We start from the raw sequence: 25,990 nt of genomic DNA on the forward strand, positions 1-25,990 counted from the left end.
CTCCATTGGCTCCTCCCTCTGGACTGGGGGCTCACGCACAACAGGAGCGGCAGGGGTCTGTGGGGTGGCACGGCGACTCTTTCGCTGCTGCAGCCGGGCATCGATCCGCAGACAAAGATGGATCAGCCCATTCAGGTCTGAGGGAATGTCCACGCGGGCCAGCTCATCCAACACCTCCTCCGACAAGCCATCCTGGAAGGCATCCACGAGCGCAGCCTCATTCCAGGCGGAATCCTGGCTAAGCAGCCGGAAATCACTGATATAGGCCTGTAGGGGGCGCTGACCCTGCCTCAAAGCTTTCAGGCGTCGGGTGGCGGTCTGCGCCTTAATTGGGTCCTCGTACATGAGGCGCATATGGTCACAAAACCCCCCAAAGTTATCCAACAAAGGGCTAGGCTGTGCCAGCAAAGGCGTGCCCCAACGAGCTGCATCCCCCGACAGAAGACTCAACACGAACCCCACCTTATCCCGGTCAGTGGGGAAATCAGCTGCTCTCACGCTGATAAAAAGCTGGCATTGTCCCAGGAAGGCAGGAAACAGTTCTGGATTACCAGCAAATTTATCCGGCATAGCTATCTGACATTTCCTCCTGGGTGGGGGTGCAGCATGTACCTGAGCTTGCAGTTGAGCCACCTGAGCTGCCAACAAAGTGAGTTGCTGGGTGAGCTGGGCATTCTCGGCAAGAAGCTGCTCCATCGTAGTAATAAGGGGTGGGAGGCTGAAAGCAAACTGTTCTGAACCAGCCCTCTTCTGGCCTTGTAGTAAGGCAAACCCCTATTCAGAAGGAAGAGACTGGAGAGCGTCCAAGGCTAAAAGGCATCTGCCAAGATTTATTACTCAATTAACAAAAACACTAGAGCTTGACTCCTCAAGCGGAAGAGTTGCTTTCAGCAACCAGCCCCTCCCCAAACACTCCTTTTATTGAGAGCTCAGGGCGTGGTCTCCCTGTGCCTCCTCCCGAGGAGTCCCACAGCCTTTGTTTGTTCCTGCTCGACTGCCTCCTGCGTCGGGCGTCCTTGAACAGGGCCAGCTGTGGGTCATCATCCTCCGCACTCTCGGGCTCACGCAGCTGAGAAGAGGTCCCCGGCTGAGGGCTCTGCAAAGCCTCCAAACCATCATCAGCCGGTTCGTCTCCCTCCTCCCCCTCATCTGAGTCATCCGATACATCGGAGCCGGCTGTCGGACCCACAGGCTGGCCCTGAGTCACAACACTTTGGCATCAACTCAACTCTCTATGCTTGGAGGAGGAGGAGGAATACTGCGTATTCCCCCAAGAACACCATCCCCACTGTCAAAACATGGAGGTGGAAACATTATGCTTTAGGGTTGTTTTTCTGCTAAGGGGACAGGACAACTTCACCGCATCAAAGGGATGACGGACAAGGCCATGTACCATCAAATCTTGGGTGAGAACCTTTTTCCCTCAGCCAGGGCATTGAAAATGGGTCATGGGTGGGTGTTGTAGCATGCCAATGACCCAAAACACATGGCCAAGGCAACAAAGGAGTGGCTCAAGAAGAAGCATGTTAAGGTCCTAGAGTGGCCTAGCCAGTCTCCAGAACTTAATCCCATAGAAAATCTGTGGAGGGAGCTGAAAGTTCGAGTCGCCAAACGTCACCCTCGAAACCTTAATGACTTGGAGAGGATCTGCAAAGAGGAGTGGGACAAAATCCCTCCTGAGATGTGTGCAAACCTGGTGGCCAACTACAAGAAACATCTGACCTCTGTGATTGCCAACAAGGGTTTTGCCACCAAGTACTACATCGTGTTTTGCGAAAGGGTCAAATATTTATTTCACTCATTCAAATGCAAATCAATTTATAACTTTTTTGAAATGCATTTTTCTGGATTTTTCTGTTGTTCTGTCTCTCACTGTTAAAATAAACCTACCTTTAAAATTATAGACCAATCATTTATTTATTGGTGGGCAAAAACGTACAAAGTCAGCAGGGGATCAAATAATTTTTTCCCCTCACTATACACCCTGTGCCTTCTTCCCAAGGCCCCCCTATGATGCACACATGCACACACACACACACTCCCATGGCCTTTTTCAACAGCCTCCCTGCTAGTTGCACAGATGCACCCCAGGCCTTTCTGAGCTCACACCGCACTGAGCACCTCCTCCCCTGACTTCAGTGTGGCCTGTGCCTGTCTTCCCAGGGCTTTACTCCTTACCTGGAACTTCCTCAGCTTCCCACTTAAAGAGCCGTGCATCTTGGGCTATGATGACTAGTGGCATTGCCTGGGTTATCGATAAGCAGTGTCCTGTGGTGTCAAGTTTTTTGACCACATCCCTAGCAAATGGCAGTCCTGGTCTCAGTTGCAAGTTCCTGGTCCCTACTAATTCCTATTAATATTTCATGCTATCTGTGGAAGTTTTGTTTACAGATCTCTATATTGTGTTGTGTATGGTGAAATGCATTTCAGCAATTGATTTAAATTCTTTTGTAATATCTCGCTCATCACGGTGTCGTGGAAAAACCCAATGGAAAAGACAAGAGACAGCAACACAAAACAATAATTCTTACTTTAAAATTCAGAGGTTTATTTTTGTAATTGGAACATAGCATAATAGCATAACATCACTTACATTAACAACCCATTGCAATGAGGACCGTATGGCATAGCAGACTCCAAATGGACAGCTATAGGCCAATGGCAAATCAGTCAGGTCCAGTACCAACCCTTTATACCCTTTCTCATTCTAAGACTGTAGCCTGATGGTCCGCTGACTTTTGCTGACTTTTTACTGACCTTCTGCTGAACATAACTTTCCACATATACCCGAGTTCAAGTTAAAGCTTTGTTTTAAATCACTACTATGGGGCGTATCTCAGGTTTGCTCCAACCTCATCTTGTTATATGAGGAGGAGACTATATATTCATCTCCCACAGTGGTAATAAAAAAAAACTTTCTACATTTACATCTACATTTCTCTAAGCACATGTAGCACAGAACTAGAATTACCTCAGTTCTAAAAATGCATGTCAACCTGCCAGCACAAAAACCCCTAGAAAAGAAATATCCAGTCCACAATCCACATTTAATGGTGTGCTCTGTGTTAAATGAGTAGTTTATAAAAATGGAATTGATACAGAACAGACCCATTTGCTGTTAAACTTAATCACTGTAATTGGCTTTGCATCCTTACATTTGTTATTCACTTTTTATATTTGGGCTATCTTCATAGAGTGATGTAAAAAAAATGATGTTTTTCTCTATGATTGCAAATTTTGTCAGTTCACTTCTTCTGAAATAAATGTGTTAACTTTGCAGATCATTTGAGGCATAAAACTAAATCATTTATTTTAATATTATTAATATCTTTGCCTTATGTGTGAAAACACATTGGGAACATGCTGGGATAATTTTATAATGTTTTTGCAGTCGGCATGGTTTTTTTTGGAAACAGTTTTCTTCTTTCCTAAGTTTAAAGTAGTTCTGTAGTTGGAATTAATTTTATTATTAGTTTTAGTTTTTGAAAATTTTCATAAAAGGTTTCATTAAACACTTGGGAAACAAAGTAATTTGTTTGCCACATCATCATAATATAACAATATAGTTAATTCATATTTTGTATCAGCATGTTATGTGGAGCCAGATAGCACATTTATTATTCACACCATGGTTAAAACAAACCATGTGATGTAAGCCTCTAACAACAGCTAACAATTGGCTAAATAACATCCAAAATTTACAATGGCAGGACCATTAGCCATCAGGCAAGATTGTTATTTTAAAAAAAGATAAGAAGGGAAAAATGGATGACTCTTGAAATGGTATCTGTATACAGATAGTCCTCGACTTATCATCATTTGTTTAGCAACCATTTGAAATTACAGCAGTGCTAAAAAAGAGTTACAAATGGTTCTCGCACCTAATGACCATTGCAGTTTCCCCATGGTCACATGATCACAATCCAAGGAAGACTTGCTGAAATCTGCTAAAGGTATTCCCATAAATCATAATTATCTTATTCAGTCCAAACTGTAATTTAAAAATAATGTTTCTTTCCTTTTTATTCTTTTAGAATCAGAAGAGTGACTTAATTTCAGGGACTCAAGAGAGTGGAAATTTTACAAAAACTGAAAATACAGAAGCATCTGAATATGAAACACCGATGCTACAAGTCCATGTATGTTAAAATCAGATCCCATGAGAGCTGCCTTTTTTATCCTTATAAAATGCTATTTTAAATGGAAGTACAGGTAGTCCTCGAATAACAGCAGTTCATTTAGTGACTGCACTGAAAAAAATTACTCATGATTATTTTTCACACTTAACGACCGTTGCAGCATCCCCGTGTTCATGTGATCAGAAATTCAGACACTTGGCAACTAACTCATATTTATGATGGTTGCGGTTTCGCAACCTTCTTACAGGCAAAGTCAATGACAAAGCCAGATTCACTTAACAACTGTAGTACAACTGTAGAAAGGTTGTAAAATGGGGCAAAGTTCACCTAATTAATGTTTTGCTTAGCAACAGAAATGTTGGGCTCAATAGTGGTCATAACACGAGGACTACTTTGTTACTTTTGTCCTCATTCTAAATGTGAATATCACCTATATAGGGTCCCCAACCATCAGGCCGCAGCCCACTGGGAAGTGGGCTACGCAAGCGACGGGCCAAACTGTGTGTGCTTTGGCAGCAACAGGAGGAAAGTGGATGTTCTGTTCGCCCCCCCCCCCCCCCGGTACAAACAGACAGACAAGCAGGCACGACTAGCAAGGGTTAATTCCTCAGGCTTTAGTAATTGCCTTCTGATAAGGCCTTGGCAGCAAAATACAAACAGTCAGCCAAAATAGACTTGTTACAAGTGTCAGCTGGAATGAGATAACTTCCAAACAATTACTCAAAATGAGTCCAAGCAAACAGTACAGAAACAAAAGTACAGAAGCGTTGTCAAGAATTCAGGCCAGGGTTTCAAACAGGTAGTAAATCCGACACAATTCCAACCAGAAGTTAATTAAATTATTGTTCGTCACAAAGTCCTGAGAGCAGCCACACACCCTTTTGTACCTTGTGGGGTGTGGCTCAGTGACTCAGCTAATCCCTGACCCTCCTCTTCCTACGCTGCTGTAAACGCTTGGCTCTGCGCCGTTCTCAGGCATCTAGCCATGATTCATCTCCGCTACTCTCCATCTGCTGCAGCTGCTCTGGCTCACTCCCAGCCTGGCTAATCAGACTGCTCCTGTCGGCCTTCAGATGGAGATGGAGGCCTTGCCGGAGGGGAGGGTCCCGGAGAGGGAGGCCTTGCCAGTTCCTCCCCATCATCCTCAGAGTCCTCTTCTTCGGGTAGGACAGGCTCGGGGGTTGGGGCCACAACAGTGGAGAAGGTCATCCATGTGTGGCAGGTCCTGTGGAGCACTGGCATTGGGGGCAACTGGGGCTTTTGGCACAGCATTTTTCATTGGTGGCAATGGGGCTGAAGTTGAGGAAAGCCAAAGGGGCATAGATCAGAGGGGCATAGATCAGAGGTGTGTGTGTGTGTGTGTGTGTGTGTGTGTGTGTGTGTGTGTGTGTGTGTAGAGATAGGTGGGGATGAGTTGGAAGCATTTCTGTGTTCTGTGTTTGTAAATAGTCTGAATCGTGTTCACGTGACTGGGCGTGCTGCAGTGGTTGTAACTTCAGTCACTGAACAAGTGGACATAAGTCGAGGACTGCCTGTATATTGGTATGTTGCATTCTTTTTGTAGCGATGAGTTTTTGATAAATAGGTTTCCCTATTACTATGCATTTTATGATTGTTTACTTTAAATGGGTTGCACATATATTTAGGGTGAGATAGATTGAATGACAGACAAGAATTGATGATTATTGTTGGTATTGGGAAAATGTGCTTCACTTGAATACAGTAATGCTTTTGCTTTACTAGATGGCTTTGTAGCAATCTGTTTTAAAAAGTTAGCACTTTGGCATTCATTTGTATGCAAGGAAGTGAATGTGTGCATTCTGTATTAAAGTAAGTTCTAAACTTTTTTTCCTAGTCATGTCAGTCCATTCCTAAACATCTAACAGTGGAAGAATTATTTGGAACTTCATTACCAAAGGAAAACTCCACAGCTCCCATTTCCAATCCAGAGAGGATAGAGAAAACTGATACCTCATGCAGAGAACACAATTTGCTTTTACCCTTTTCATTTGAACAATCAACAGTAATCCATCAGCCTCTGGGGAAGCTAGACGCTCCAAGCCTCAAAAATAACTCTTTGACTTTATTACCACAGGAATGTGTACCAACTGTACTAACTTCATCACCTTCAGTTTTACAACCTGAAGTAAATAAAGTTTCAAACTATAATGTACATTTAAGTCCTATCCTTAATTCGACTTTGGCAACAGAAGCACCTTGTGGTCCAGTGCTGCAGAATATCAATGCAAACAACAATGTAACGCAAGTCATTCAGCAGACTACCAAGCAAATACCTTCACTTGTGAATCAGCCATTGTGTGATATGAACCACAGTACACAAAATGTAAGTTCTGTTCAAAACCAATTCCTAACATCAGTGACTTTGCCAAATACAGGAGATGCTTCAAACACATCACTTCCCAGTGTAGATCTTCTTCAGAAACTCAGGTTGACACCGCAACATGACCAAATGCAGCAATCTCTTATTAAACCCGCAGCAGCACCAAATGCTGCTTCTGCTATTAGTCAACTGGCCACACCAGATTGTTTCAAGGAATCCCACATCAAGCAACAGGCTTTGACTGGTAAAGTCATTCATCCCTATCAGGTAGGTTATTTGGATGTGAATAAATTTCTTGTGAAATTGTAAGTCATTGCTGATAATGGCTCCTGTGTCATTATGCCATGGTCTTTCTTGTGTCTGAAAATGCCATCATAATTTCTTCATTTTGAATGACGGATGCCCTTCTCTTGATCTTCTATATCAGCCACAAGTTCAATTAATGCGCTGTTTTGAGCTACAGCGCTACATATCTTTGGAGTTGGGCTTTGAAAATTCTCATTAAACTTGATTCCGATTCAGTCAGAAAAACTGTGTGTGTATGTATGAATGAATGAATGAATGTACAGTGTATGTATAATATTGGTAATAAAACAAATTCGGTGTTGATGACTTGGATAAAATAAATGTGTGTGCATATATGTGTGTTTGGTGGGATTGGCTATTTCAGAATAGTACTATATCTGCAAGAAAGAAATTGTACATAAAATACTTTATTTTCATTTTAAATTTGTAGGTTACACAGCAGAGTAAGGAGCCTGAAACATTTCCAAATCCTAAAGTGTTGTCAAAAGCAAACCAGGTACATATTAAAAGCCAGGCATTGTAACATTGCCTTCATAGAAAAACTTCCTCTTCAGCCTCTTAATTAATTAATTAGTTGAAGCTGAATATACGAAACAAACTTATTTGTCAGCTAGGGTTTTGCTGTTCTAAAGAATATCTGATTCCATCAGACATGTAATAAGTGTTGTTACAACTTTAATATACTCTGTTGGAGTAATAATAATACTTTTCTTGAAGTAGCAAGTTTCTTGCTACAATCAAAAAATGCTCTTTGTATGCAGCTCATAAAATGGTTGCAGCTAACTATATTCATATGTATTTTCCCTTAATGCTTTCTATTGCCTGAGTATATCCTAGTACCTTTTATTTGTAAGATTGTGTACTTTTTTAATAAACTCGAGAAAATACCATCCATATTATAAATGGCAACATAATAGTCTTTCAATTGAAGCATCAATAAAATTTGCATAATTTGAATTCATTTAATTATGTCCTCAAAGAGGTTCTTTAAGCTTGCTTGATCTGTTTAATTTTTGTTATGTACTTTCAGACCGGTCACTTGACATTTTTCGTTTTAATTTGGAATCTCTGCAACTTCTTTCTGTTCTGATAATAATGGAAGTAATCGACTTAACATTATGGGAACTGGATTTATACAGTGTTCTTTGAAACAATACGTATTTTCAAAATTTGTTGTTGTTTTTTTTTTAGGTTGCTTCTACACAGTTTGCGACCACAGCAACTACAATTGTACCTTCTGTCCTTCTTTCACCTAGTGTGTTTGAACAGTCCACTATGAAATCCTCTGAAATTGAAAACAAAGTTGGCTCACCTTCTCCGGTGACACTTGGTACAGATGTTCAGGCATTACCTCCAACGGTACTCAGTAGATCTCAACTTCAGCAAACTTTGATACATCTAATAAAGGTACAGTTACTATCTTAAGATAACAAGCAGTATGCAGAACCCATTGTTGATGGAGCTGCTTCTATAAATAAAGGAGGAGGAGCTGGTTCCCCTTGACTTCCAGAGGTGTGGATTATTGGAAGTCCATAGAGCAGGGGAAATTACTTGCTTTTGGAAGCAGTCATATTTTTTTTATTTATTATTAAATTTATTTGCCACCCGTCTCATTTCAGAGCGATTCTGGGAGGCTTAAGCATAATGCTCATGGTATCTTGTTATCATTGCAATATTAATTCACCATGTGCAAATTATTTTAAAATATAAGCTTCAACTGAAAAATGAATAAGATTATTTTCAGTACAGGCAGTCCTTGAGTTACGTCCCCATACTTAGCAACCATTCCAAATTCCAGCAGACCTTCCTGGAGGTATGTATGACCCAGATTCAGACAGTAATCCCCATGGTCACATGACTACACTTCAGGCATTCGGCTACTGGGCCACATTTAACAGAATAACAGTTGGAAGGGACCTTGGAGGTCTTCTAGTCCAACTCCCTTCTCAAGCAGGAGACCCTATGCCAATTCCAGACAAATGGATGTCCAGTCTCTTCTTAAAAACCAGCAATGATGGATCACCCACAGCGGTCTGGAGGCAAGCCATTCCACGGATTAATTGTTCTCACTGACAGGAAATTTCTCCTTAATTCTAGGTTTTATCTCCTTTTGATAAGCTTCCGTCTGTTACTTGTTGTCCTTCAGGTATTTTGGAGAATAGGTTGACCTTCTCTGTGACTGTTCCTAAAATACTGGAAGACTGCTATCATGTCACCCCAGTCCTTCTCTTCATTATGTTAGACATACCCAGTTTTCACAACCGTTCATTACATGCTTTAGCCTACAGATCCCTGATCACCTTTGCTGCTGTTTTCTTCCCTCTTTCTAGAGTCTCAACATCTTTTTTGTATCATGACGACCAAAACTGGATGGAGTATTTTAAGTGTGGTGTTTAACGCAGTACTAGTACTTCACATGATCTTGATACTATCTGTTAATGCAGCCTAGAATGGCATTGGCTTTTTTTGCAGTTACAATACACTGCTGGCTCATACTTAATGGTTGTCCACTAGGACTCCTAGACTCCTCTCACAGTTACTGCTGTTGAGTCAGCTGCCACCTGTTATATACCTGTGCATTTGGTTTTTCTTCCCTAAGTGTTAGACCTTACTTTTCTTACCACTGAACTGCATTCTGTCCAATAGGGTCCAGTGTTCAAGTCTGTCACGAGTCTTCAGAATTTGAGACTATCTTCTAAAGTAAGTGTCCCCAACTCCCAGTCCATGGAATGCCAGAAACTAGTCTGTGCAAACAAGCACAACCCCATCCGCAAGATACAGGCAGCACACAAAACCACGCCCCCTCCAGTCCACAAAAAATATCTCCATGGAACTGGTCCCTGGTGCCCAAAAGGTTGGGGACCTCTGTTCTAAGGTGTTGGCTATTTGCCGCCCCCCCCCCCCCGCTTGATGTCATCTGAAAATTTGATGAGTTACCCTTCTATCCCCTCATCTAAATTATTGATGACATTGACCTAAAACAGAACCTTGGGGTACCCCACTGCATACTTCCTTCCATGTAGATATAATTCCATTGAGGACTACTTTTAGTCACTTTGCCAAAGAATGCAATAAGGTTTGTCTGGTATGGTCTGTTTTTTACAAAGCCATGTTGGTTTTAGTAATAGCTTTGTTTGTTTCTAGGTGTTCTCAGATCCATTGCTTGATTATCTTTTCCAGAATCTTCCCAGGTATTGATATTAGGCTGATTGGACTAGTTATCTGGATCCATTTTTTCCCCTTTTTTGGAACCCCATCTGTTCTTTCCTAATCCTCTGGTAGTTCCTTGAAGCTCCAGAAATGATTCAGTGGTTCTGAAACCACATATTTATTTATATTATATTTATTATATTTTTATACCGCCCTTCTCCCGAAGGACTCAGGGCGGTGTACAGGGCAATAAATATAAAAACAGAATACAAAAGTTAAAAAACGATTAAATATAATGCCCAATTTAAAACAATAATTAAAAAACATATTAAAACCCCAGCCCTAACCCATCAGACCAGGTCAGATTGCTCAAATAGATACATTTTTAGATCGCGCCGGAAGGAGCAAAGGTCGGGGGCCATCCGGAGCTCAACCGGCAAGTGGTTCCACAGGTCTGGCGCGCCCACAGAGAACGCCCTCCCCCTGGGGGCCACCAATCGGCATTCTTTGATCGGAAGCACCCTGAGGAGGCCCTCTCTGTGGGAGCGCACTGGACGGAGGGAAGTTGACGCCGGCCGCAGGTGTTGCCGTAGGTAATCCGGACCCATGCCATGTAGGGCTTTGTAAGTCATTACCAACACCTTACCAACACATCTGCCAGCTCCTTCAGAAGCCTTGGATATAATTCATCTGGTTCTGGTGATTTGAACTCATGTAGAGTGGATAGGCATTTTCTTGCCCATTTTAACTTGTATTCATAATCTGTCTTTTACAATTCTGCTTTTGATAGGTCAGACTATTTTTTCTATAAAGTCAGATGCAAAGAATGAATTAAACAATTCTGCTTCCTGCCTGCTGCCTGTCCTTGCTATCTTTTGCTGTTAGTGGTCCAACCATTTCCTTGACTTCACTTCCTGATTTATGGCCAATTTCATAATCCTATACAGTCATGTGAACACATTTTAAATGGTTTTGCCAAAACCAGCATTTACTATCAATTTTTAGCAAAACTGAGCCTATGGTTTGCTTAACAAAGATGGATTTGCTTAATAATCCCTGCATAAAGGGTCACAAAATCAGGTCCGTAACATGACTGACCCACTTTACAATCATTATGAATGATGACCATGATGGACAAGTTCCATTATGGTCATAACTTGAGGACTGCTTTTACTAAAAATGTTAGTACAACTATATATGGTTCTTGCTAAATCAGACATAGGTAGCATTTTTGCCCATAATAGTTAACCATTCAAGTTTATGTTCTCTAATAAACAGTAATAAAATGCACAGTGTCTACAATTATGGAGATACATTGTTTTCATGCCTGGTAGCTAGTGATAATTTAGTTCTGATAAATATATCTTACTTTCTTTTAATGACGAGAACCACTGAATCAAATTCTGAATTAAATGTACACTATTGAAATAAGTTGTTCTCTGTTCTTCATCTTTTGTGATTCTGATTTCACTGATTATGAAATAGCAAAAAGTTAGTTCATACTGTATCTTTTACCTTTTGGAATTTTAGTACAAGTCAGTCATAACCCTCATTTTGATATATGTAAAATGTTATATCCTTAATCATTTATGTTGATGTACTGTCTTTCTTGGCAATCTTTTGTTTGCATACAAATTAAATTTGAAGGCAGTGTGCTTCCCAATCATTTCAACATTGCTTTCTTTTCAGACTTGAGACTGGACATCCCTAATGATTTAAGTATTAAACATCTGTCCTGTCCATTTCAGGACCAACTGGTTTGAGAGAAATTGTTATATTTTGTATCTAAAAGTACCTAAAACATTTTATCTTTATCATGACAATGGAATATGCATTTAACCAACCTATATGAAGACATTTGAATGTTTCTCATATTTCATTTTAACATGAACTATTAAAAATTATCTTGCCAATTACCCTGCCAAATTGATCTACTCCAATAACTTTCTAATAAATAATAAACAGGAGTGAGGGGGGAAAGCAAGTCCTGAGGCACCCTACACAAGAGGGGTGGTGGGATAGACTTTTCCTCCCATCAGCATTGACTAGAACTGACTTTATAGGAAGGAGGAGAACCATAAATAACTCTGGCTCCCAACTTCTGAGTACCACAGCTAATGTAGAAGGATACCATGGTCGATGGTACAGAAAGCTACTAAAAGATCAAGGAGAGAACAAAAATGTATGCCCATTCCATTCCCACCAGAATTCATCTATAAATATAATCCCTGCTGTTTCAGTCCCATGCCCAGCTTGAACCTAACTGGAAGGGAACCAAAAGATCCAAAATTGTATTCTCTTCTTTGTCATCAACCAAGATACCAATGTTTAGTGCTACATTAGTACATTTTAGTTCTTCTTTACTCCGATATTGGTAAACATTGTATGCAGGTGTAAAAATAGCAATTCACTGAAATACAGTACCCTAGTAATAACATTGAAACGGTTCCATGTTAGCTCATATAATCAATTTTGCTACCAGTTTTGTGCAGAGCTGCTCTTTCTTTCTTTTCTTCGCGACCACTGTTAAAACAAAAATCTTGCTGACTTTGAAGAGAGAAGCATTTTCTGAACAGAGTGAACTGTTAGCAATTTTATATTGTAATAAAAGTAGTCATTTTTTTCAGATTCCTGTCCATTGTTTTGAGGATATACTTTGCATTGCTTAAATTGAGATTTAGACTGCTTGCCTTATGTGTTGTGTACCTTTTTTGTTCATCAAAACCCTACTCCTTTTGACAATCAAGGTCCATGGGGAAAAAAGGGGGGAAAAACTGTATTTTCTGTTTTGTCGTAGAACTTGTCGGTCTAGGATGTGCAAGATTATCTTTTCCAAGGCTAATTATGAATATGAATAATTCAGAGAATATTTATTGTTGAAGCTTAATTACAATGCAGCAAAAATGGCAGGGTACAGAAAAAATACTAGAGTAAATAGGTGTTTCACTGGATGTAACTGAATTCAGTGTTCTTTGAATTTTAATTACAAAGCATCTAAAGATTAGGTTAAAAAGAATACCACCAGAATATTGATAGTCTTTAAAAAGTCAGCCTGTGTGAATGCACAATAATCAGTGTACAAATAGTAATCTGTGGTCCAGAATATCTGTTAAAAAGTTAGTAACCATATTTATAAAGGAAATTGTTTTAATTATTAGAATTTCTAGTGCAATCCTGGCTTAGCTCAGTAATATTTATTTGACAGAATTTATTTGACAGAACTATATATAAATTGGGTATGTGCAAAATGATCCATCTCCAGAGATATAACATGTAAAAACATGTTTGTAGTTTTTTTATTTTTAAACATCAGAAAATAATTAAATGAAAAAATTCTGAACATAGAAAAACCAAAATTCTTAATTTTGGGAAAGATTAACAGAATTCAGATTTCTTTAAATTTTGCATAATATCATTAATCCAAGTATACAATTTGGGATGATGACTTATTACGATCTAAAAATGGATCTAAAGCTTGATTGTGATCTAAGATGGCTTTCTGATCAGGTATGCAGGATACTGAAAACAATTATGCAATATTAGGCAATAGTGATTCAGGAATCCTAATTAACTTCTTTTTCTGATATTTCTTTTTCAACCATCATCTTAGAAAATTTGCTAATCAAAATAAAATCACACCATGTCTTGCATACTTACTGTCATCCCTTACATAGATCTTACCCACTAATGTTCTTTGTAAAAGCTGTTTACCATTAGTTTATACATATACATAAACACACTATTATATTTTGTAGTACACACAGGCATAAATATTTTATTTTTAAATTTTGCATTTTGTATAATGTTATTGTTCATTCTGTGATTGGGAAGAAAAGTTATATTGAATATTCTGATGGGCAAATATTTTATTGCTGCAGATGTATGGAATTTAATATTCTGCATGTGCTTACATAAATCATGCTCATTTCATTCATTAGATTTTGTTTATTGTACAAACTATTGTCCAAGTGGCATATCTTGTACTAGTTACTAGTATAACACTGATACAATTCAAGTATTGTGTAAGATTTCAAAACATGTAATCTATTTATGCTGAATTTGCAAGTTTTCCCGCTCATTTGTCTGAAGGATGGGTCTTGTGCCTCTGTCTCAAAATCCAGTCTTGACAGCATTGCTATGTATCATTGCTGGTAAAAGCTTTGTTCTTGTTTCTTTCTTCTTTGACCATCTGAATTCTTCAATTTGTTCATTAAATGTGTTTCCCAGACTGTACAATGCAAATATGTATTTATTTACAAGTGATATTATGAAGCATTTATCTCATTGGCCTGATTATATTCTTTTTTTTCCTCTCTCTCTCAGAATGATGCAAATTTTCTTAATACTCTACATGAAGTCTATTTACAAGTCTTGACCAAGGATACTGATAGCATCAAGCTATAACTGCAGTGAATTGAATCCTACTGACCACCTATCTGCTTCAGAAACATGCCTCTTCTGTACAACTCTTATATTTTAAAAACTTTTTTTTTGAGTTTGTGAAGTCTTTTTAAGCCTCCAAGGAATACTGTTCCTTAGAAATATTGTATAAATAATGTTCTAAGAAATGGTGTGGTTTCACTGTGACCAGTTACCAGCAGGATTTTATTTCTGTATGGGAAATATGGTCTTATGTTTAACAGCACATTTTTCTTATTGTTTGAAGCAGTGTCAAATATTTGATGTGATTCTTTACCATATACACCCTGAATGTTCAGGATAACTAGATGAAGAACATCAACAGTTGTGAAACCAGCTTCAAATTTAAGGAGCCATGGAAGAGTTTAGGAGAATATTTCTAAGGCTTCATGAAAAAATGGACATGCAGTATAACATTTCTGCTTTTAGCCTTAACATGGCAATGGGATGACCTCTGGGTCCTATCAAACATGAATTGGTTTGTCTGTATGCAGAATATGCATTACTTTTACTAGGAATATATGAAATATGATTTCCTTTGAACAATGCATTCAGTATGCTTTGTTTATATATATATATATGTGTGTGTGTGTGTGTGTGTGTGTGTGTGTGTGTGTGTGTGAATTATTCAAATTGCTAATAAAGAATTTGGGAGGCTGAGATCATTTCGAACTTCTTATGTTCTCATCAGTCAGTCATACCCTTTATCTGAGATTCTTTATTAGCAATTTGAATAATTTACACAAATAATGAGCTGTCATAAGTTGACTATATCCTGTGGATAAGCCTTGAGTCAGGCCAAAGCAGGAAAGAAAGAGTTAATTAGCAAGGTGCATTCAAAAAGCCTTGACAAATTCTTTACATACATACATACATACATACATACATACATACATACATACATACATATATATTATTTTGAACACCTTGCTGGCCCAAATACGGGCCATATCTTTTTGCCTGTATCATCCCAAACTCAGGCCGTCCAGAGGCAGTAGTCGCAACTGCGACACTCATTATTTGCGTAAATTTTTTGGATTGCTAACAAAGAATTAAAGGGAGACTAATATAGCTATTTCAAACATTTGTTCTCATCGGTCAGCCACACCCTTCTGAGATTCGAACCTGGGCTGATTGCACATTAGGCAGTTGTTTTAACCTCTAGGCCACAGGCTCTTTCCCACTTTGTCAGCTGCATCGGGGAGGGAAGAGGCAGGGCCTAGAGGTTAAAACAACTGCCTAATGTGCAATCAGCCCAGGTTCGAATCTCAGAAGGGTGTGGCTGACTGATGAGAACAAATAAATTTGAAATAGCTATATTAATCTCCCTTTAATTCTTTGTTAGCAATCCAAAAAATTTACATCATACAGACACACACACACACACATATATATATATATATATACACACACACACACACATATACATATACATATACATTTTTAAAAATTATTTCGGTGGAATATCATTTTTTCTCCTATCCAGGTCAAATGCCCATTTTGGTTTTAGATTTTCCTGTAGAAAGGTTGAAGTGTTTCTAGATAAGCTGTTGTTCAGTTACTGTTTGGAATAGTATTAAGAACTCTCCCTAAACTTGCATTATATACTGCTGTCAAGATCAAACTTCTTCCCAAAATAAGTCAGAATCTGATCTGTTTTATATGCTGCTATTGGTCTTTTGTGATTTCTATTTATTTCGTTCTAGCATGTTACAGTAGCTAGCAATACTTAAATGATAACATATACTCAATTTACTCAAGCAATAGCAATGTAAAGGATAGCATTTTTAAAATTATGTCTTTGTTTTATATTGTGAAACGTAATTTTGTAGTCAGTTAGTTTAGCCATTCAAGTTGCACTGCTTATTTTTCAAAGCATGGTTGAAATGGAGGAAGAGCATAGTCTTCGCTCTGTATATTATGGTATATTTCTGTGAAGCCATTAAAAAAAGGTAGGGCTGGGGGGGAGTATAGCCTACTATATAAGCCCCATTGTTTCAAGAGAATCTGTAACAAAGTTCTGGAGTAAATTTTACTGGTAGCTCTCAAACTGTGTGATAATGAAGAGATGGCATCATTATCCAGTTGATATTTCTAATTCATCATTGAAGTTTTGATTATTCTGACTTCATCACAAATCAGTGTTTTTGATATAAACAGTGTGTTGATTTTTTTTAACCAATCAATATGTATACTTAGATTTTGAGTGATTTTAGGTCGAAGTTTTTATGTTTAGCAAACTGCCTTCTGAAAGAACCTCTTCAGCCTTTGAAAGTGTTTCTAATAACAAAGTATTTTATATTGGTTATATGTACAAAATTCAGGGAAATATGTGTATAGTGACACATATTTGACAGGCTTTAATAGTGAAACTCAAAAGTATCTTTTCAGGCTTTGTAGACTTTTTATAGAAAACCAGAGAGCTCTCTGCTTGTACACTGGATCTGTTGTAGCACACCCATATACGTATACCAACAAGTTTGCTTTCTTCCATATATAATTACAGGCTGTCAGACTATTAAAACTGAATTTTGTTACCATGTTTTGTTTATTGACAGGAAAGAAATACACAGTCATGAATTATTGTAGAAAAAAACAGCCATAAATGTGAGACTTGCAGTGATTAAGCATATGAAGTATGATAACAGTGAATGCAAGTATTACCGTATATTAAAGATATATAGAAAAGGTTTCCTTGACGTAGAATGTACTTTACGTTCCTTGGTCTCCAAGAATTAATAAGAAAAAGAATATTGCATTAAACAGCAAAGATATATCTAGGTATGTTTGCTCCAATAAAACTTTTTTTTATTCTCATTTGCTATTTTGTCTTGAAAAGCAGCGCAAAAGTTAGTTTATAGCAATTCTCAATCTTTAGGACATATATAAGGATCACAAAATAATTCTCTATTCTCCAGAGAATGTCTTTTATTAGAAGGTAGTATGAAAACTTACGTGATTTTTAACATTTTTTATTGATGCTGAGTCCTATGCACGTTTATGTTACAACATTGCAATACGTAGCAGGCTTAAGCTAGAATGGGTGTATTATGTAATACAAAGCACTGTTAGCAGCATTCACTGTTACCACACTAGTGCTCTTATTTGTGGTTATGTGATGAAATGCTTTTTAAGAATTGCTTTGACAAACTAAACTGCAGAGTAAAATCACAGATGTTTACAAAATGTGAAATCACTGGACAGCTTTAGCCTGATTAACTAATTTTTTAGTCAGAGTTTCGCTTTATAATCTCTCTTATTGTTCTCTGCATGCATCGATAACAAATGCTTAAATAACCAATTTAGGCTATTAATTTTAATTTTTTCTCCTGGCAAAATATCTTGAAAGTAGCTCATATTTTAGACTATATTCTAAAATGAATATACACTATCTAAGCATGTATTTTTACACTGCCTATATGCAACTTCTAAAAAAGTTTAATATTTGTCTAAAGTGGCTTTCAAATATGCAGCTTATTGAAGATCTGATTGTTGTTTTGTAGGTAAAAATATTGTCTTTGAATTGTGCCTAATAGCTATACATTTGTGACACACTTTACAGCATCTAAATATTTTGCAAAGGCCTAAGGCACAATGTGACACAGAAAAGCAATTTGTATTTTCAGTCTTGAAATGGAACTTATATTTCAAACTGATTAAATTTTAATTTTTCCTATGTTTGTTTGCTTGGGTCTATTGCATTTCCAGAATGTTCTAATATTATGTGTTAGCAAGGGTATAATTATTAAGGGACTTTCAGTAAAAGTATTTAATGTCAAGTGTTTGGCACAAATAACAAGAAACCAAAAAAAACCACCACCCCTCCACAAAAAAACCCTAGCAATCTCTTCTTGGCTATTTAGTTGCTGTTTTAGCATATCTTAAAGAGGAAAGTGTGCAATATATATACATATATATTTCACCTCAGTTTTTGACATATTTGCTAAAATGTTAAGATGCAATATCTTCACCTTCAGTGGGGAAAAATTGCAATAATCTTCCCCTTGTAGTTTACTTTTGTACCAATAGTATGTCTTTGTTTAAAATCCATACAATATTCAAAATGTGGGTTTACTGCTTTAGTTTGCACTCCATGCTTATTGTGAGTTTGAGTAGCTTCAGTCTTTATTATCTTAATAACTTTTGGAGATTATTGGGCATAATATCCCAGTGGTGCAGCACTGAAGAATTGCAATAAACATATGACCTCAGTTTCCTAGGTCTGCGGACATAATAGAAAACACTAAAGGCCATTAAGGAAGAAATACTTGTGTACATAGTATTCTCTTCCCAATCTCCTTGACTGTAATATAACTTGTTTATGACTCTGTGCACAGTTATTGGTGAGACAGCTTGTTGGAATACATGTGGAATCTTTGATCTGTTGATGCTTCTAGGATAGACTGAATTGTGCCTACTGGTTTTCAAGCAGTTTTTAAATTGTCATCACAATGCATCAACAGTTCAGTATATGGGTATGTAATTTGTGCCATCATATTATGTTGGCAAATATTAAGTTATTGCATAAATGTTTTAAAATGAACATTTTCAGTGGAAATTTTGTATGTTTTCAAATATATTTTTGTAATAAAAACTCAAGACAAAAGTTTCAATTTGTCTGAAACTTTCTTGGTCATAGTTCAACTTTGTGAGAAAAAGCTTAGGCAGGCAACATATTGAAATCTATCAATTGGCTTTATAAACAGAACAATCTGGAATCTGAACAAAGCATTTTTAACCCCCTTCTTTTTTTAGTATCATTTTAGTATCTTTTATGGCGTTTGACATAAAAGGATATTAATTTTGGTTATCTGATAAAATGTGTTGGTCAAAAATATAACTTCATTATATTTAATGTGCTGAGCTATGCTAGGTTTTATTCGTAGGTCATTATCCATATCACTACAATTACTCCTCATGAGAATTAAGAAGACCTGAACTGTGAGCATGTTATTTTCCTTCCTTTTGCATTAAAACGACAAAAGCAACACTGACAAAGGATATAGGCTTGTGAGTGAAATGCCAATGCTAATAAATGAACCATTGTGATTTCATGATGGGTTGTATCCAACAGCATTCTTCTACCCTCAAAACAGAAAGCTAATTAAAATGCCTCCTGTAATTTCCTATACTTCCTAGATTTTCAGTTAATCCTGGAACTTAACCAGGCATTCAACAACCATTTGAAATTCCAACGGTGCTGAATGAAGTGGCTGTTGCCTGTAAGTTACGACTTGCAGCATATAGACACAAAGATGTCACTGCATAAAAAAATTGGCACAAAAGTTTACCCGCCCTTGCAACTGACTGCAGAGATGATGCTACTTCCTCATTCACCTGCCTTTCCCACATCTCAGCCACCCACCCAGCCCACCAATGCAAGCAAAGTTGCTGCAGCCCCAGGGCCCTTGGGCCTGCTTCCGGGTCTGCGGCAATTTGCTGCAGCCAACTCGTTGCAGGACAAGAGTTACACTGATATCAGAGAAATGGAATAGAATCGTTAAAGGATGAAAAAGGGACAGAATGAAATGTGCTGACAAAAATTAAAATAGTTTACTTATTTTAAATAATTGAATTGTTAAATTGTCCCATGGTGAGTGGGCTGTGGTGAGTTGTCCCGTAGTGAATTGCCTGTAGCGAGATGGCTGCAGCAAGTTGTCCCATTCTGCTGCTTCCTGCCCTGCCAGATCCCAACGGTCTTTGGCTTCCTCCCCCTTCAGACAAGTGTGGGAGGTATAAATTGCTCCATTTGCTTTTTTTTCCCGGCAGCTGCTGACATTCACCATTTTGCAAATAGCTGCCATTCTTATGATCTCTCAGAAAGATCCTTTTCCCAAGTTGCTTCCAAAATGCCATTAAGCAACCTCTGTAGGAAGACCACTCCTTGCATCAGCCAAGTGTTCTATTGGAAAGGCAACTTTTCCACCATGATTATATAATGAATTGCATCTGATAAAATGATAAAACTGTAAAAACCTATTTAGAGCTGGCAGAAACAAATATTGAGGGTATAATTACTGTTAGAAGAAGAAAGGGGGGAGGGTTTCATTCTGAGGGCAAAGTAGGAATTTTGTCAATCCACATTAATTACTACAGCTTACCCATTGATACTTATGCAGACTTCTCAATTCTTTATATATGTTTGATTAAAAGTTTTAGAGAACATAACAGAATAAACAATAAAAATTAAAGGCAAATGTGTAGTAGTATGGAAATAGAGCTTCTGCCAACCTAGCAGTTCGAAAGCACGTAAAATGCAAGTAGAAAAATAGGGACCACCACGGTGGGAAAGTAACAGCGTTCCGTGCGCCTTTGGTGTCTAGTCATGCTGGCCACATGACCACGGAGATGTCCTCGGACAAGCGCTGGCTCTTCGGCTTTGAAATGGAGATGAGCACCGGCCCCTAGAGTCAGAAACGACTAGCACGCATGTGCGGGGGAACCTTTACCTTTACCTTTATGGAAATAGAAACTTTATTCTCAGTAAATATGATTACAAAACTCTCCAGAGTTCTCAATTCTCTATTTAGGAACATGAATCAGCTTCTTAATATAAAATAGGAAATGACAGATCCAAACAACATGGTAGATTTATTTCCATTTTTAAGCATCCTAATTCCAAACTTTAAGCTTATTAATTTCCTATATTTCAAAATTATAGTATGGGATTGCTGGGGGGAGCAGATCATGAGGTTGGCAAGTCTACCAAACTAAACCTTGTGTCACAAGTTTGTTAAAATAAATACTTAAGTCTTTGAAGTAGGGACAAACAACCTTTAGCATGTTAAGGCAAGGGTTGTACCATATTTCATAGGACAAGTCAAGAACTCCCAAAAGCCATGAGCAAACATAGGTGGAGGCTATTCTTTTTCTTTAACTGTTGTTCACGCTGTACAGTACTTGCAAATTCTTCTCTCCCACAAAAACGGTTACAGCTTTTTTTTGCACTTATAGAGGCCTGTGACAGACTTAGCATTACAGCTGCTCTTTGATAAAACACTGGATTTGTTTTCCCTTAGAGCCAGCAAACTACAGGATTGATAAAACCCCAAGCATTTTTTTTGTTGGGTTTTAAGGGACAAAATGGCTAAAGTGCTGGCCTACAGACCATGAGACTGAGTTCTAGTCAACCTTATGCATGAAAAACCAGGTGGGTGACTTTGGACTAGTCAATTACTCTCCCAAGGCAACTCATCTCACACGGTTGTTGTGGGGAAAATAGGAGCATTGGGGCATTCACTACCTTGAATTATATATGAAAAAAATGCTGAATATTTTTTAAAAATGAATATCCTTTCCACACAAATAAAAACAGTCTATAAATAAGGGTGATTGGGTACGTCATCAAATCTCAAAACAAATCTAAACACCCAGTCCCGGGAGCTGCCTCAACTGGTTGGTGGTTTATTCTTGCTGCATCAAATTGGGCAAGGAAGTCCACGGCGTGTGGATTGTTTTTACGTGGCTACATGAAGCTGAGCATGGGAGTTTTTTTTTAATCAGTATGATCGTTTGCGTGGTTAGAGAAAGGGAATCAAGAATCAAGCAGCAGCAGCATCTCAGTCTTTGAAACGTTTGCACAAGCCGGGCACTTCCGAGAACTACACTTCGCAAGATTCTTCCAGGGGGAAAAAAAATGGCAACAATCTGAGCAATTCAGTAGGAAGGGTCAGAGGCGCAACTTTCATCTGCTATACAAGGAAATAGTAGATTGCATAACTACCCGTTGAAACATGTATTTAAATCTAGGCAAAGCAGTACAGCAAGCGCCAAACTGTATCCACAAAACGCATCTGCCTGCCTAAGCTAAGATCACCGTAAGGGGCAGGGGTCTTCAAACTTGGCCCTTTTATGACTTGTGGACTTCAACTCCCAGAATTCCTCAGCCAGCAAAGCTGGCTGAGGAATTCTGGGAGTTGAAGTCCACAAGTCATAAAAGGGCCAAGTTTGAAGACCCCCTGCCGTAAGCAATGAAAGCTACAAATAAACGCGCGCTGCATTAGTCTGCGGCGAGAAGCAAGACGTTGCTGCTCCCTAATTCGTAGAATCAAAAGCCAAGCGTGTCTTGGGTCCTCGCGGGTTTAAAAATTACCCCCTCCTCCAAAAAAAAAAAAAAGCGCCCGACCAGAAGAAAAAGGAAGAAGCATTTGGGAAGCAGAGGAAAAAAAAAAGCACAGAGCGAGTCCTTCCGCGCTCGCGCCGTCGGCACTGGAGACCCGGCCGCAAGACCTCGCGCCACGCACGCCCTCCCCCCCCCCTGCTCCCGGAAGCGAGACCGCGCTCGCTCCGCGTCCCGCTTTCCCGCCAGGCAGGCCCTGCCCATCCAAGAGGCAGCCGCTCTCTTTGGCCCCGCCTGCCGCCTTGGCAGGACTTGGCTGAGCGGCTCCGCCTTCCCTTCGCCAGTCTGCCTCTCCAGCTGCGGTCTGTCAGCCGAGCTCGCTGCCCCGTCGCGTTCCTGTTTCTCCATGGAGGATTACCATAAGCCCGATCAGCAGACGCTGCTGGCCCTGAAGGACACGGCTAATCGCCTTCGCATCAACTCCATCAAGGCCACCACGGCGGCCGGCTCCGGGTGAGCCAAAGGGGGGCTGGGAGGGAGAAGGCGGGCTGCAAAGCGCAGGAGTGGTGCGAGGCAAGCGCCTTCAAAGAGGCCTGACATCGCGGATGCAAGGGATCTGGCACAGCGGGGAAACCCTATAGGCGTCGGGTGCCCTCCCGTTTCTTTCTCTCTCTCTCTCTCTCTCTCTCTCTCTCTCTCTCTCTCTCTCTCTCTCTCTCTCTCTCTCTCTCTCCCTCTCCCTCTCCCTCTCCCTCTCCCTCTCCCTCTCCCTCCCTCTCCCTCTCCCTCTCCCTCTCCCTCTCCCTCTCTCTCTCTCTCTCTCTCTCTCTCTCCCTCTCCCTCTCCCTCCCTCTCTTCCCACGTGCTGTGGAGAGGAGGCTTGCCCAGCTCTTGCACGAGAACGTGAGAATTGGGAGCACCGTTCCGATTACAGGAAGAGGCGGGCGGGAGAAAAAGATGGTGGTGAAGAAAGCCTATTTTACCTTTCGATCATCCTCCAGGTCCTCACCGGAGTACCACTCTGCCCCGTTGCCTAGCCAAAAATTCCGTGACATCATCCCGGTGTCAATGATGTTCAAAGCAAAGTGGCTGTTTTCCTTCCTTCCTTCCTTTCCACCAATCCCATTCCTAGCAGACCAGACAAATCCAAATTCTGAAAACAGTAACCATTAAGGTTTTTTTTCTCTGACCAAATAAGTGCCGTTATGTACATTTGTCTCACACTTTTGCCAAACCTTCCTTTCCTCCTTGTATCTAGATTGCTGAGTGCTGATGTGTGAAAGAAATGTTGCCATTGTTGGAATTCCTCTGCCACAATGGAACTTTAGAGCTAACCCAGAAATGGTTAAATATTAATGCAAAAACCTTAGTTGGTTCAGGTGTGCTTTTGCCCTTAAAATGAATATCTCTGGATTATAATCTGACAATATGGTCATTTTTTTAAGTGGGGTATTTCTCCCAAGAAATGTATCATCTTGCAGCATGACCAAGTTACAGTGACTAGTTTTTACACTTGTCACTATTTCTTAAAAGGAAGTGGACAAAATAAGATATTAATTTAGGAGAGCTTGGGTTGCACAAAAGTTTCAAGGCTGCCTGTGGGGTAAAATTGTATTTTGAAATATAGTGTTGAAATAGACTAAGTGTTGCTTATGTTTCATAATACCTGCAATGAAGAAATGTTGTTTGAGAACCTTATACGGTCAGTTTCAACTGTCATTTGCTGCAGTAGGTCATTATTTGATCATAAAAGCAGATGAGAAAGGTATAAACTGGAGTTGCAGATAAAACATCTCATTTATCGGTTATTTTATTTGTGTTTGCTTGTGTGGTAGAATGTCAGGGGAATGTAGAACTTGTACAACTCTTACAAAAAAAAGACATGAGAAAGAAGCTCAAAAAACCCCTTTGCCTTGATTGGGGTTAGGTAAAAGTTGCAAACTGCTTGACAGGCTTTGAGGATTCTGTCTTTAAGTATTTTCATAAACTCCTAGTGACTCCTAGCAATGGTTAGCAAGTTCTGTATAAATATTACCATTTTAAAATGAAAATCTTATTCTGTTTTAGAGTTTTTGTTATGTGCTTATTTTTTGTGTGGAAAAGTAGGAAACGTATTTTACAAATAAGAATAAATAAACAGTTTAGTTTAGTTTAGTTTAGTTTATTAGACTTATATACCGCCCTTCTCCCGTAGGACTCAGGGCAGTTCACAAGTTTTTTTAAAAAAGAAACAGTACCACAATTACAAAATTTAAAACAATTAAAATGATTATATTAAACCTTGAATATAAAAATCCTAATTAAAAACCAATTAAAACCCCAATTAATACCCTCAGTCCAGGCCAGAAAGCTCAAAAAGCCAGGTCTTCAGGTCCTGGCGGAATGAACGGAGGTCAGGGGCAGTCCTAAGCTCTACAGGCAGCTGGTTCCAAAGGGCCGGCGCACCCACAGAGAAGGCCCTCCCCCTGGGTATTGTCCATCGGCAATCTTTTACCGGCGGTACCCTGAGAAGGCCCTCCCTGTGGGAGCGCACAGGACAAAGGGAACTTGATGCCGGCAGCAGGTGCTCCCTCAAATATCCCGGACCCAAGCCATTTAGGGCTTTATAGGTCATCACCAGCACCTTGAATCTCACCCGGAGGGCAACCAGAAGCCAGTGCAGCTCACGGAGTAGAGGTGTTACATGGCAGTATCGGGAAACCCCCATCACAACCTGCACGGCTACATTTTGCGCCAGCTGAAGCCTCCGGGTGGTCCTCAAGGGCAGCCCCATGTAGAGAGCGTTGCAGTAGTCCAATCGGGAGGTCACGAGCGCATGAGTGACTGTGCGTAGGGCATCTCGGTCCAGGTAGGGCCTCAACTGGCACACCAGGCGAACCTGGACAAAGGCCCCCCTGGTCACGGCTCCTATATGGTCTTCAAAACTGAGCTGCGAATCCAGGAGGACACCCAAGTTGCGGGCCCTATCGACAGGGGGCAACACCTCACCCCCCATCATTAAAGATGGAATAGGCTGGTTAGTCCGAGATGCCGGTATGCATAGCCACTCAGTCTTGGCAGGATTGAGTTTAAGTTCTAATCTGTTTACGCTTGATAAGAAATAGCTGCAAAGGGATGGATTGTTACCTCTTCATTCTTTCTGTCACAAATGTGCATGCTGCATTAAATATAGTATTGGATAATGGCCCATTTCTTTTACAGAAGGTTATTACTTAACTTGTGAGAAGTTAGTGGAACAATGAAGAAACAGGAAATTGCTTCCTCATTGTGAAGCAGGATTATGGTGCTCTTTTGGAGGAAGTTGTACTGTATTTCATACTGTTGATGTGTTGTTGCAACAGGTGTATCAAAATAGTATCCATTTTATTTTCTACAGCTAGATTTCCACAATTGTTAATGGGCTATGTGACAGGCTTGTAGTTTTTGTATGATATAGCTGGACTGAAGGGAGAAAGGTTAAAAAATTCCCTAGCTATACAAATATGGGAGTTTCAGGGAATCCAGTGTGGCTAGCAGCGCCTACTTTAATGGGAAAAAGCATGGATAAGGCTTTAACAGAGCCTCGGTGTTTTTGTC

At 39.6% G+C, this 25,990-nt stretch overlaps 2 protein-coding genes across 2 annotated transcripts in view; both read left to right on the forward strand.

Moving 5' to 3' along the window:
* Positions 1-14,960, forward strand: part of DCP1A (decapping mRNA 1A) — a 37,579-nt gene extending 22,619 nt beyond the window's left edge. Inside the window, exons 6-10 of the mRNA XM_083352934.1 lie at positions 4,035-4,139; positions 5,995-6,747; positions 7,217-7,282; positions 7,978-8,193; positions 14,260-14,960. Coding sequence (XP_083209060.1) covers positions 4,035-4,139; positions 5,995-6,747; positions 7,217-7,282; positions 7,978-8,193; positions 14,260-14,340 — 1,221 coding nt within the window. The 3' untranslated portion in view covers positions 14,341-14,960. The remainder of the gene's footprint in view (positions 1-4,034; positions 4,140-5,994; positions 6,748-7,216; positions 7,283-7,977; positions 8,194-14,259) is intronic.
* Positions 14,961-22,728: 7,768 nt separating this feature from the next.
* The window catches only part of TKT (transketolase), a 36,612-nt gene continuing 33,350 nt past the window's right edge, over positions 22,729-25,990 (forward strand). Inside the window, exon 1 of the mRNA XM_083353212.1 lies at positions 22,729-22,927. Coding sequence (XP_083209338.1) covers positions 22,821-22,927 — 107 coding nt within the window. The 5' untranslated portion in view covers positions 22,729-22,820. The remainder of the gene's footprint in view (positions 22,928-25,990) is intronic.

Source organism: Vipera ursinii, assembly GCF_947247035.1.
Source record: "Vipera ursinii genome assembly, chromosome: 2".
NCBI classification, from domain to species: Eukaryota; Metazoa; Chordata; class Lepidosauria; order Squamata; family Viperidae; genus Vipera; species Vipera ursinii.